This window comes from Loxodonta africana, chromosome 7 (assembly GCF_030014295.1).
Source record: "Loxodonta africana isolate mLoxAfr1 chromosome 7, mLoxAfr1.hap2, whole genome shotgun sequence".
In the NCBI taxonomy this organism is placed as follows: Eukaryota; Metazoa; Chordata; class Mammalia; order Proboscidea; family Elephantidae; genus Loxodonta; species Loxodonta africana.
This window is the reverse complement of record NC_087348.1, coordinates 70,912,086-70,925,184: the sequence shown is the minus strand read 5'-3', so window position 1 is coordinate 70,925,184 and position 13,099 is coordinate 70,912,086. Positions and strand designations below refer to the sequence as shown.

General features: G+C 44.9%; 1 protein-coding gene across 1 annotated transcript in view; it reads left to right on the top strand.

Annotated features, from left to right (window-relative positions):
• Positions 1-5,651: 5,651 nt before the first annotated feature.
• Positions 5,652-13,099, top strand: part of PARVA (parvin alpha) — a 177,244-nt gene continuing 169,796 nt past the window's right edge. Inside the window, exon 1 of the mRNA XM_064288419.1 lies at positions 5,652-5,846. Coding sequence (XP_064144489.1) covers positions 5,711-5,846 — 136 coding nt within the window. The 5' untranslated portion in view covers positions 5,652-5,710. The remainder of the gene's footprint in view (positions 5,847-13,099) is intronic.

Here is a 13,099-nt window from a genome sequence, read left to right as displayed (position 1 = left end):
GCTTCATTTACCTCTGTCCTGGGTTTTTAACCTTATATTATCCACCAACAACAAAAATAACAAGAAAACAGAACATGAAAGAAAAGTTGCCTTAAATATGACAGATCTGGAGTTACACATATAATTCAGAAATCTCTGTGAGTGGAGCACACAGATTCCGATTTTCTCTCCATTATCTCGGCAGTTATAGTTACTCTTTTACTATTCTTTTAATGGTTACTCTAGAGATTACAACATCAATCCTTTACTTATCAAAGTCCAGTATAAATCGTTACTTCTCAAACAATGCCTGGACCTTAAAACACTTAACTCCATTTACTCACTTCCTAATTGAATGCTTTTGCTTTGTATATTTTAATTTGATTTATAGTTTCTAAACCCTATAAGGCATTATGATTGTTTTTAAATATTCTTTTCTATTTACCCATATATTTACCTCCTGCCTCCCCCCCCACTTTCTTTTTTCTTTTTTGCTTTTTATTCCTTTCTGTGTCTTCAAGCTTCCATCTGGGATCATTTTCCTTCTAACATAATCTTTAGTATATGTTGTTGTTTTTGTTACTGTTCAGGTCTACTATTAATAGTTTTTCTCAGTTATGATTTTTTACTGCAAATGTACTTTATTTTCTGTCTCCTAGAGTGGGTCATTTGGAGTCCTAAACCAAAGCCAAGGAAGTTTACTGCCCTCTCCCTTTCCCCCAGTTTGGTGGCTTCATTTAGCCTTGTGGGGTAGGCAATGCCCTGCTTAACTTCTCAGTTCCTCAGCTGCCTCTTCTGAAATTGGCAGACCCTCCAAGGGGAAGAGTGGTCCGCAGCTGATGGGCCCATCTCTCTGCAGTTCCTGCTTCTCCAAAGGCCCTGTAAATTTTGATGGCTCTCCAGTGCTGTCAAGCAGAATATTTTGTCAATCCTTTGCATTTTTTCTCTGTGGGAAGGTTGGCCTCTATTACATAGTCTGATATTATGAGAAGCCAGGTATCCATTTTCCATCTGTCTTTGTAAGAAGGTTCCTGGAAGCTACCCCGCAACACTTTTGACTACATCCCATTGGTCAGAGTTTAGTCTTTATCCTGAGGGGATATTAATCCTGGCTAGTATTATTTATTTATTTTTTTTAGTATTATGGATATTTGAGAGAACAGGTTCTGATGATCAAATATGCTATTCTTAGGTTAGAGTGGTGGTGAAAAATACTGAATATATACCATGGACTGCCAAAAGAACGAGCAAATCTGTCTTGGAAGAGTTACAACCAGAATGCTCCTTAGAGGCAAGGATGGTGAGACTGCATGTTACATACTTTGGACATGTTGTCAGGAGGGATCAGTCCCTGGAGAAGGACATCATGCTTGGCAGAGTACAGGGTCAGTGGAAGGGAGGAAGACCTTCAACGAGGTGGATTGACACCGTAGCTGCAACAATGAGCTCAAGCATAACAACAATTGTAAGGATGGCTCAGGACCGGGCAGTGTTTCGTTCTGTTGTGCATGGGGTCGCTCTGAGTCGGAACCAACTTGACGGTACCTAACAACAACAACAACAACAAGGTTAGAGTGGAAGTCCCTGGGTGGTGCAAATGGTTAACGTGCTCAGTTGCTAACCAAAAGTTTGGAAGTTCATGTCCACTTTCTAGTTGCATACATTCTGGTACGCAAATGTCCTCATTTTTGTTGGGTATAAACCTAGAATTGGAATTGTTGGTCTTAAGGTGTATGGGATGTCCAACCTCAGTAGGTACTGCCTTGGCTTCATTCTACAGCTGATGTAAATGAAAGCACAGAAAGGGAAGAGGTTTGTCCAAGGTCACCCAGCTACTGAGCCAGGACTTGACCCTGGGTTTATTCTCTCCTAGTGCAGTGTGTCTAGGCCTAGAGTTCGAGGACACGCTGATCTAAAGGTTCAGCAGTCTCACAACAGCACACATTTAATTTGTGATCTGTCTTTATAATCTAATCCTTGGGTAAGATGAGACCAGTCACCAAGCATGAGAGGGGCAGCTGTTCAGTGGGGCCATTGTTGTAAATCCCAATGTAGATTGGAAGGAGCCCATGCAGGTTCTTCTCCGCATTTTATCAAAGGACAACCTGTGTGTGTCTCTGATTAAGCAAGGCTGAGATTCAGTCTAGTTCAGGATCAGCCCTTGTGCAAAGTGCTTTCATATATGTTATCTCATTTAATTATCTGAATGAAAAACAGATTAACATCCATGAGGATTATAAAAGCATAATATCAAAAGAGAGCATGTAAACTCTGTAAGCAAACAGGAGCAATTTAGAAAAGTGCCTCTCAAACGCTCTATGGAGAAGGACAAATCTATCATAGACCAATATTTTTGTAAAAACAAGTAAAAAAGCAAATTCCTAGAAAAATAGAATGAAAAGACATTCAAAATATAAGCCCCAAATTTTTATTAAATTGTTAAATTGCTATAAACATTTTTAAAAACTCTCAATTTCTATACTTACATCATTGCAGACCAATAACAGTTTGTGGATCAACACTGGTTTTTCACAGTATTCTTTGTGTAGCACTGATTTATAATTCACCAGCCATTCCTCACTGGCCTTTCAAGAAAGATTGATAATTTATCTTAGAGGCAGAAAAGTTTGAATACTAAGAAACCACTCATAGCCATACAGGTTACTATCTACATTAAGAGAACTTTACTGTTACACTGTCTTCATCAACATGATTGAACTATTGCAACAAACCCTTAAATAAACAAACCCAGTTAAATAAAAGTTACAAACAACTTTATTATTGTTTTCAAGAATTTCTCCCCCACCAAATCCCATTAAGATGAATATAATACCCTTAAGCTTTCAAAAAAAAAAATCCTGTTGATGTCGAGTCAATTCGGACTCAGCGATCCTGTAAGGACAGAATAGAGCTGCCCTACAGGGTATACAAGCCTGTATATTTTTACAAAAGCAGGCTGCCACATCTTTCTCCTGCAGAGTGGCTGGTAGTTCCAACCATTGACCTTTGGTTAGCAGCCAAATGTTTAATCACTGCACCACCAGGGTCCCTCAACTTTTCAATAATAGCATTAAAAATACTTGTTTTCTCTCCACGACTCTTTGAAAGCCTCACTTTGTTCTGTCCGCCAATTCTAGCCTACCACATCGCCATCCTTAGCCAATCTTGAACAAGCACCACCTTACTGAAAGACCTGCCTTCAAGTAGACTCCAAAACCTTACACATATTTTCACTTTGCCCTCCTCCACTCCAGGATGCTGCTACGGGTCTGCATGGTACACAGTAAGCTCAGCTTTGCCTCGATCATAGTATTTTCTGGGAGCCAGCATTCAACAATCAAAACTTTCCATTTGTTCCTCCCTTTAGTCTTGCTCAGAGGTTTTCAAACTTTAGTGTGCATAAAAATTACTGAAGAGAGTTGTATATGCAGAAGCATGCATGGGCAATTTAAGGGTAATATTGACCATGCCATATTTAGGACCTAAGCACTGCAATTGATGAAGAATAGGGAATCATAGAATGTTAGAGCTGGAGGTGGTCATTGGTTCCCAAACAGCAGTGTGTGGAGCAGCTATATCATCTGACGTAATCTCTGTTTAAAAATACCTGTCCCTTGGTCCCGCCTCAGATCCGTTCAATCAGAATTTCTGGAGATGGGGCCTGTGAATGCTTGTAACAAACTCTTTAGGGGGCTGTGATGCACAATAAAGTTTGTGGACCGCTATTCTGGACCAGTCACTTCATTTTGTAGATGAAGAAACAAAAACTCAGAACAAGGAGTAAACTTGCCCAAGATCACATAGCTATTGGGTTGTTAGTCTCATGATTCCCTAGCAAGTGCTCCCAGGGCTAGATATGAAGATTTTAGAAACATTCATATGTATCCAATATGCTGAACAAGAATGATTAATGACGTATTCAAAACACAATTTGATTTTGGCTTCTCACCATCTCTTTAAAATTTATTCCGCAGGGTGAGGAGAAGCTGGCGGGGTGGGGGGGGGGGTCGTGGCGGGGGGTGGTAGTGGGGGGTGTGGATCGCCATAACCCTCCCTTGCTCCTGGGTGAAAATTCTAGCAGACCTCTGCTTTCTGTTAGGTAAGAAGCCCCTGCTGACATGTAATTTTCAAAAAGGTATATTCGTGATTCTCAAGCAAATATAAAATGGACATATACCCTGCTGAGAACCTGTTGACCGTCTTGTTTGTTGAATTTTTGTTCTAGCGGGGAATTGTTGCCTGTCAGATTCCTGATTGGCCCTAGCAGAGGGCAATGGGTTATTAAAAGGCTTTAGGAACACCTCCTGGAAAGGAATCACAGCTGGCCCTCAGAGAACTGCCTGTGGAGCCTGGAAAGAGATGCAACGTCCAGGCAGCTACTTTCTGTAGTTTTCAATTACTCAGACTACATGGCTTCTCAAGCTCACTTCTTTGCTCCATTTGTTTTTGTTGTTGTTGTTTCTCTCTGACTTTCTGTACTCATCAGTAGGCTAGCTGTTAAAAATGGACCCCTTCCCCTTGACTTCACATGATTCATAAGCCATGCCTCAACTTCTGACAACAGTTTCTTAGCTTAGTTCTTGATTGAGGCTATTTGTGGTGGGTGAGCCCAAAATGTGCCTTTTAAAAATTTCCAGCGTAAGTCCTTGAAACACTGGTTTGTATGACTCCCCTGTTATCCTAAATGAGTCTGGTTTCACTCTATTGCTTTTGTTCAAGCAAGATAGATCTGGATGGGAGGGTATCACAGGAGCCCACGCCTTCCCATTGTTGTTTTCACCAACATTGGGGACCCCTTTGGACAAACCGGAGACCCTGGTGGTGTAGTGGTTAAGTGGTACGGCTGCTAACCAAAGGGTGGGCAGTTCGAGTCCACCAGGCGCTCCTTGGAAACTCTATGGGGTAGTTCTAGTCTGTCCTATAGGGTCGCTGTAGGGTCACTATGAGTGGAATCGACTGGATGGCACTGGGTTTTTTGTTTGTTTGTTTTGGACAAACCATTCTGCTGCTAAAAACAGGGATGACTTGCAAGAGTTAAGGACCCTCAAGAACTTCAAACTTCTCCGTCCCGGATGGAGGGAGAAGGAGGAGGTTGACGCGAGACATGAAATCAAGTTATGATTGTGCAATAAATGCGGGAATAGTTGGATGTGCCCAGATTGGTGGGGCCTGAAGCTTATACATTTTGGTTCATTCTATTTCTTCCTGGATCTGGCTCACTGTCTTTGGTGGGCACACGATATGGGCCTAAGAACTATATAGGCAGACATCCAGGGAAATAGCTCCCAGCAGCTGGGGCGCAGACACTGGGAGGTAAAGTAGCAAGTTGGTTCCATTCAGCAAGCAATCGCCGAACCCCTGATTTGTGCCTGGATCTATGCTGGGTGCAGACCTGGGGGAAATGAGGCTTCTAGGCTCAAGTGCACCCAGCCGGCAGGGTTAAATACACAAAAACAGATAATGCCCCATGTCCTGAAAGGGGCAGATTTAGGGCATCTTTCGTGCTCCGGGCAGCCAAGGGGCCCCGAGCGCACAGCTCCTTCCAGGGCGGAGGGCGGCGCGAGGGAGGGAGAGAGGGAAGGGAAAGGCGAGCGTGAGCTGCCTCAAATGCTTGGAATAATTCCGCTTCCGTTTGGAAAGCCGCAGCCTCAGTCCCGCCGCCGCCGCCCGCCGCGTCCGCCCAGCGCTAGCTCTGCGTCCTGACCGGCCCCTGGCTGCCCGCTGCACTGCCATGGCCACCTCCCCGCAGAAGTCGCCCTCTGCCCCCAAGTCTCCCACTCCCAAGTCGCCCCCGTCCAGAAAGAAAGATGACTCCTTCTTGGGGAAACTCGGAGGGACTCTGGCCCGGAGAAAGAAAGCCAAAGAGGGTGAGTGCTGCCGGGCCCGGTGGGCCTGCGGGGTGGGGGCCCGAGGGGCCCGGGCGCCCGGGACCGCGGCGAAAGCGCGCCGCGGGTGCCCGGCGCAGTGGGGGCGCGCGGCAAGGCGTGCGCGCGCTTCTCGGGGAACGTCGCGCGGGAGCGGTGCGCGCCCAGCTCTGCGGCCCTCGAGTCCCGTGGGCTATCGCTGCCGTCGCCCCGCCCTCGATGGCCCGGGCGCTGCCTTCCTGGGCTCGGCGGCGCCCAAGTCGGAGAGCCTGGGCCTAGCACCAGGCAGACGCCCCTGCTGGGCTGGACGCCGGCGCTGCGTGGCCTGAGGGCGGAGGAGGCGTTGGCATTGGCCGAGGCCGCCGGACTGGAGCCCAGGCCCGGACTCAGCACGGAGGTGGCGTCCTCCTGTAGGCCCAGGTCCCGCCCTCTCTGCGCCCTAAGGCTAGCGTTTCCCAAGTTTTTGCTCCAACTTTTCTGGGCGCCGTCACTCTTCTTTTGCCTTCATTGGTGTTTGAAATCAGGTCGTTCCTAGACCTGCTTTAGTCTAGATGCAGCCTTGGCCTCTTTGGACCTTTGTCCTCCCCCATGGCTCAGCAAGGCTCTATTAATGAAGTAGATCAACAGAAAATGTTTGTTGAATGAATGAGTGAATTGCTGGCTGTCCTAGCGGTACCGCACTATAATAAACTCACGCCCAAGAAGAAAACCCGGATTAGACACAAAGTTAGCACCTTGGGCCATGACCCATTCATGAACTCAGGTGTTAAAGGCTATTGCAAAAACCATTTTCTTTTTCCCACTAGGATGAGTTGAGGCCACATTTTTTTTTTTTTTTTCCAGGACAGTGTGGATGTAAAGTGTTTTGTCCCGTGGGCAGACTTTGCATTCTGCTTTTTGGTTTGGAAAATGAGGTGACAGTCCTCAAGAAGAGCTAGTGGTATAAATTGCTTGGTTAAAAAAAATTGATAGACTGCTCAGTGGTTTGGGAATCGGAATTGGGATGAACCGACCACTCTTTTGAAAGCTGTGATGCTGAGACATAAAATAAATTTCATGCTGTAGACATGAAGAACTACATTTCTACTCTCTAATTGAAGTGAGAAGCAGCAAAATGTTGCCCCCGATTTGGTTACTTTGGTCAGACATTGTCTGAGTAGTGTACTGTTGGTAGCAAATCATGAAATCCTGGCTTGGAAATGCTGCCCCTTCCAGATGATGTTTCTAACTCTTTCCTACATCATTGGTGACATGGGCTCATTCAGCCCCAAACTAGGCAACTCAGAGTTATTGAAGCTCATGACCTACCAAGAGAGGTCACCCCACCTTTGTGAACTTTCTAGAAGAGTTTATACTGAGCCAAGAGTTGGTCTCTGTGTGACTACTACTATTCTGTTCTTGGAGCGAGGAGAATGAGTCTGATGGTGGCCTTTCAACTTTTTAAAAGATGAGTAGCCTGTTCCTTGGAGCCTTCCTTTCACCAAGGCAACATCCTGTTACTTAGCGGGGATTTTGAAAATAATTTAGTGAAGGAACTATTTACAGAGGTGTGGGCAGAGTTAAAGGAGCCAAGAAGGGATGCTGAGGCACCTAGAGACTAGCAATAGGAGCAAGCCATTATCACCCCTAGGCGTGAAGGGACAAGGAGAGAAAAATGGAACCCACTGAAAACTGGAGTTATGGAAGATGGGCTGCTCAACAGGAACCGTAGTTCTAGAGGGACACAACCACCGTCAGAAATATGGAGATGGAGCAGGGAGAGAATGCTAGAAGAAATTCTCTACATGCTCCCTCTCTTTTTGCCCTCTAATCTCCTGCTCGTGCTTCCCATTGGATGAGCTCGGTGGGAAGCCATCAGGGTGAGGAAATCTGGGTGGTACAATATGTAGGGGCCAACTCCTTTGGGGTACATAGCAGGGGAGAGAATCATAGTGGAGGGGTAGGAGGTGGAGAATAACTAGCAGACCTTCTCAAAGTGAAATCTCCGGAAGTCAGCATAAACCCAAAAGAACCAAACCCGTGCCATCAAGTTGATTCCAACTTAAAGCAACCCTATAGGAAATAGTAGAACTACCCCATAGGATTTCCAAGAAGGAGCTGGTAGATTCAAACTGCCAATCCTTTGGTTAGCAGCCAAGCTCTTAACCACTTATGCCACCAGAAGTCAACATAGTACCTTAGTATCCTAACCCAACCAGCCCAGATTGGGAAAGGGACGTCACTTCTCTTGTTCTAGCAAAGACAGCATATTCTTTTAGCGCAGCTAAGGTTACTTTTCTTTACTGTGCTAGCTACATCATACTGTTATCTCTCATTGAACCTGCTATCAGCTTAAAACCAAGACCAAACCAAACCCACTGCCATCGAGTCGATTCCGACTCATAGTGACCCTATAGGACACAGTAGAACTGCCCAGTAGAGTTTCCAGGGAGCACCTGGCGGATTCGAACTGCCAACCTTTTGGTTAGCAGCCGTAGCACTTAACTGCTACGCCATATCAGCTTACTCAAAGATATTTTTATATTTGTTGCTGCTAAGCCAGACCCTTTTTCCTATCTTTCATTTACTCAATTGGGTTTTTGAAACGAAGCCCAAGATCTTATTCTTATCCCTGTTGTACTTAATTGGTAAATCCTGATTCTGTTCATTCAGCCTATTAGCTAGTCCAGGCAATGCCAACTGGTGGTCCAAAGAGCACATGACTCTCTAAAGGGACCCGCCACTACCCAGCTCCTGCTGCTCGCTGCTACGTGGTGACGGTTCTATGAACCCAGGTGAAGCAGGCAGTGAGGTTGGTCTGAGATGACCTGTTGTTCGTGAGAATGTGCTGGATTTCAGTGATCAGTGCTTTCCCTGTCGAGGGTCCATTAACCATCCTAGATTCTCAGTTCCCACATACGGACCTCCTACGTAGGTTCTTAAACTAGCCTTGCAGAGTCCACTTGCCAAAGGCACATTTTTTGTCCTGTTCCTTCAGATCTGTCCTCAAGACTTGCTCTTCCCGGGAACACCATCTTGAATTGTATCTGCTACCTAACCGCCCATTGCCGTCGAGTCGATTCTGACTCATAGTAACCCTGTAAGACAGGGTAGAATGGTAGAACTGCCCCGTAGGGTTTCCAAGGCTGTAAATCTTTAGGAAGCAGACTGCCACATCTTTCTCCAAACTGTCGACCTTCTGGTTGTCAGCCAGGCTCTTAACCGCTATACCACCAGGGCTCATCCTGCTGGCTAAAGGTGCTCCAAATTAGGTCAGCAGTATTTATTATCCCCCAGAGTTCTGCATTTTTCTAGTTCCTGAGGTGTCCAATGAGGGCTTTAATAATTCTTACAATAAAACTAATAATTACCATTTTGGTTCTCATTGGCTGTCCAGTGTTGCTGGGGAAAATGCCCAAACCCTACTCATTGACTTTGTAACAGATTGATGGTTTGTAGAGGGGGCTGAGCCCTCAGCACAGCTGGGCATTCCTTACCTTCTCTCCTAATCAGCTTGCATTCTCATCTTCCAAAGTACTCGATCCAAACCATCACCACACAAACCCTTCCCAAGACCTTGAGGTACAAAATTGAGTCCCAGGTATGCTTTCAAGTCTCACAATTCCTCCTGTATTTACACCTGTCCTTTCATGCCCCTTTCCTGTCCTAGTCCTTTCCGAGGAGATCCCTTCTTCCCATGTGTACGAGGCGATCTCTTTCAGCTTTCTCCCAGACTTGGCATAGTCAGAGATCCTTTTTCTGGTATCTCCAGTTTTTTCCCTGCTGCCTTTCCCCCTGTTGTTGTGTGTTACTAAGTTGACTCCAACTCATGGCGACCCCATGTGACAGGGTAGAACTGCCCCATAGGGTTTCCCATGCTGTAATCTTTTACGGGAGTAAGTCACCAGGTCTTTTCTCCTGCGGAGCCACTAGTGAGTTCGAACCACCAACTTGTCAGTAGCTGAGCGCTTAACCATTGCACCACTAGATAGCCTTCTTTTTGCCCTTAACATTCTGAAAATATGCTTGAGTCTTTCCCTTTCAAAGAAAATCTTCTGATACTGGTTTCCTCTAAAGACACCCGCATCTCTTTCCTCCTTTTGGGACCAGAGGTTTTAAGAGTTGTTTGTACTGACTTCCTCTTTTCTTATCTCCTACTCACTTCCCAATCCACTATTTCCATTCTTTCATCAATTACTCATTGAGTGCCTGCCGTATGTCAGCCACTGTGCTAGGTGCTAAGAGTATCACAAAGGACCAAAACAAATAAAAACCCCTTCCCTCACGGAGCTTACATCCTAGTAGGGGAGACAAGATAAACAAGATATGTCAGTAAAACGTGTATTTTGTTTGAGTGGTGATGAGTGCTATAGAGTGAAATAAAGCAGGAAAAGGGAAAACAGAGTGTTGTGGGGTGGGGGATGGTTGGTGATTTTAAATAGGAGGGCTAGGGAAGAACTCACTGAGAAGGGCAAAGTTGAGTAAAGATCTAAAGGAGGGAAGACAGTCATGTGTACATCCTGGGAAAGAATATTGTAGGCAGAGGGAACGGCAAGTTCAAAGACACTGAGGCAGGAGTGAATCTGGTGTATTGAGGAGCAGCAAGGAGGTCACTATGGCTGGAGGAGAGAATGAGCATGATTGTGGAAGGCGGTGAGAAGGTGAAGAGGAAGATGAGGAGCTAGCAAGAGAGACTCAAAAGGAGCATCCGGTGAAATAGGAGGGAAACCAGGGGAGTGGGGAGTCCTGGAAGCCATGTGGAGAATTCACTTCTGTTCCCACTATTCAGGTAAAACTTCCCTGGGTGAGGTCTACAAAATTCACTGTCTCCCTTTCAATCCTGATCCCACTAGAGATCTTGGAGGCATTTGATATTGTTCAGTTTTCCCTTTTCCTTAAAATTATCTTCTCCCTTGACCTTTTCCATGCTGAATTTGTTCCGTGCCTGACTGTTCTTTTTCTGACTCCTTCTCTGACTTTTCTTACTCTCTTTATCCCTTCAGTAGTATATTCTGGGGTTCTGACTCTACTTGGTTTGCTCCCCACCGCTCTCTGGGTTATCTTATCTGCTACTGTGGAGTTAATCACCACCTACGAATTTTCTTACTCTCTTTATCCCTTCAGTAGTATTTTCTGGGGTTCTGACTCTACTTGATTTGCTCCCCACCGCTCTCTGGGTTATCTTATCTGCTACTGTGGAGTTAATCACCACCTACCCACTGATGATTCTCAAATCCAGATCTTTCATCCATAGTCCATATACATCTTTTGCACTGTCTCCTGGATGTCTCACAGGGTCCGCAAATTCAACATGCCCTCAGTGGAATTACTGTTTGTCCCACATGCCCAAATCTGCTTCCACTCCTCTGTCATCCCACCCAGCTACCTAAGGTTGAAATGTTGCAGTCATCCTCTTATTTTAGAGGTTGACAACTTTTTCATAAAGGGCCAGATAGTAAATATTTAAGGCTTTGTGAGCCCTGTGGTCTCTGTTACAAGTATTCAGCTATGCCCTTGTAGCTCGGGAGCAGCTACAGACAATATGTAAATAAATGAGTATAACTGTTCCGGTAACACTTTATTTATGGACAGTGAAATTTGAATTTCACAAAATTTTCACGTTATAAAATATCATTTTTATTTTGTTCTTTTATAGTCATTTAAAAATGTAAAGCCATTCTTAGTGTGTGAGCTGTCCAAAAGTAGGTGGCAGGCTGGATTTGGCTGTGGGCCCTAGTTTGCAGACCCCTGCTTTATTTCATCCCTCACATCTGATCGTCTCTCATCAAGTTCTGCTGATTCTACCTTCAAAATGTCACTGCATTAAATCAGGCCTCATATGTGCTCTTTTGTCTTTCTTTTTGATTTTATTACCCTCTTAGGTGATGCAAACGGTTTGTGCTTGACTACTAACCTAAAGGTTGGTGGTTTGAACGCACCCAGCAGTGCCACAGAAGAAAGGCCTGGCAATCTTCTATAAAGATTACAGCCAAGAAAACTCTATGGAACAGTTCTACTCTGTAACACTGGGGATCACCATGATTCAGAATGGACGTGATAGCAATGAGTTTGGTATTTTGGTTTGGGGATTTTATACTTGAAATATTGCAGTAGCCACCCAACTAGCCTCACAGTCTTTGGTCCTTTTTTGTTCAAGCCATTCTTCATCCCTTTGCCAATATGTTGTTTTTTTTAAACATGAAGATAAGCCCTCCCACTCCACCCCCCTCCCACTGACAAACTTCTTAGCGTGGCAGTCAAGGCCTTTACAACTGTTTGTTAGTACAGTAAACCTTTTTGGCCTTATCTCCTCTATTTCTCTTCCAAGAAGCCACCACTTTAACTACACAAAACCATTATTCATTCCCCAGCTGTGCCATATTCTTTCACATGTCTTTACTTTAAAGCATGCTGGCCCATGTTTTTGCAATGACCTTCTTCCCCTCTCTATACAACAAACTCCTATTCATTCATTAAGACCCAACTCAGATATCCCCTTCTGAATGAAGCCTTCTATCGCTCCCCCAAGTAGAGTGAGACGCTTCCTTCTCTGTGGTCCCATGGCACCATGTTCATAACCTCTTGATGGCACTGGCCACATTGCAACTATAGGTGTGCATGTCACTATGGTGGTAGCCCTCTTCCTTGTAGCCTTCCTGCTTAGTGTAATATTTAATACTAAGGATATCGGAATTTCTATGGCATGAATTTCCCCATATTTGGAAACCCTGGTGGCTTGGTGGTTAAGAGCTATAGCTGCTAATCAAAAGCGGCAGTTCAAATACCCCACCACTAACTAGCTGTGTAACGTTAAACAAGCTTCTTCCCTTTTCTGGTGTGATTTTCTTGTTTCTAGCATTAAGGGATTAAGCTAAATAACCTCTGAGGGCCTTTGCAGCTCTGGTCTACTGTGATTTCTAAGCTTTCGTTTCACCAGGCTTCTCTCAAATTCAGTTTTATTGTCTGTGTAGGGTGGTCTGGGAATTACACCATCACAAAGATCTCTTTCTTTCCTCCACTAATGAAGGCACCTTTGTGTCAGGAACAGTAGATGGAGACCAGGATAAGTGGGCTCCAGCCCAAGGACACCTCCATATTAGGAATCAGTCTCCTTGTCTTATGGAATATCTCTATTCGGTTAACAGGAACAGCTCATAATTATGTTTTAGCTGTTAGTATGAGAGAAGAGATGAAATCCTCATATAAACGTTTGTAAGCATCTAAAAATCCCCACTCACTGTTGTGGAAAAAAAAAAACATTTGGGGAAAGCCTTAGA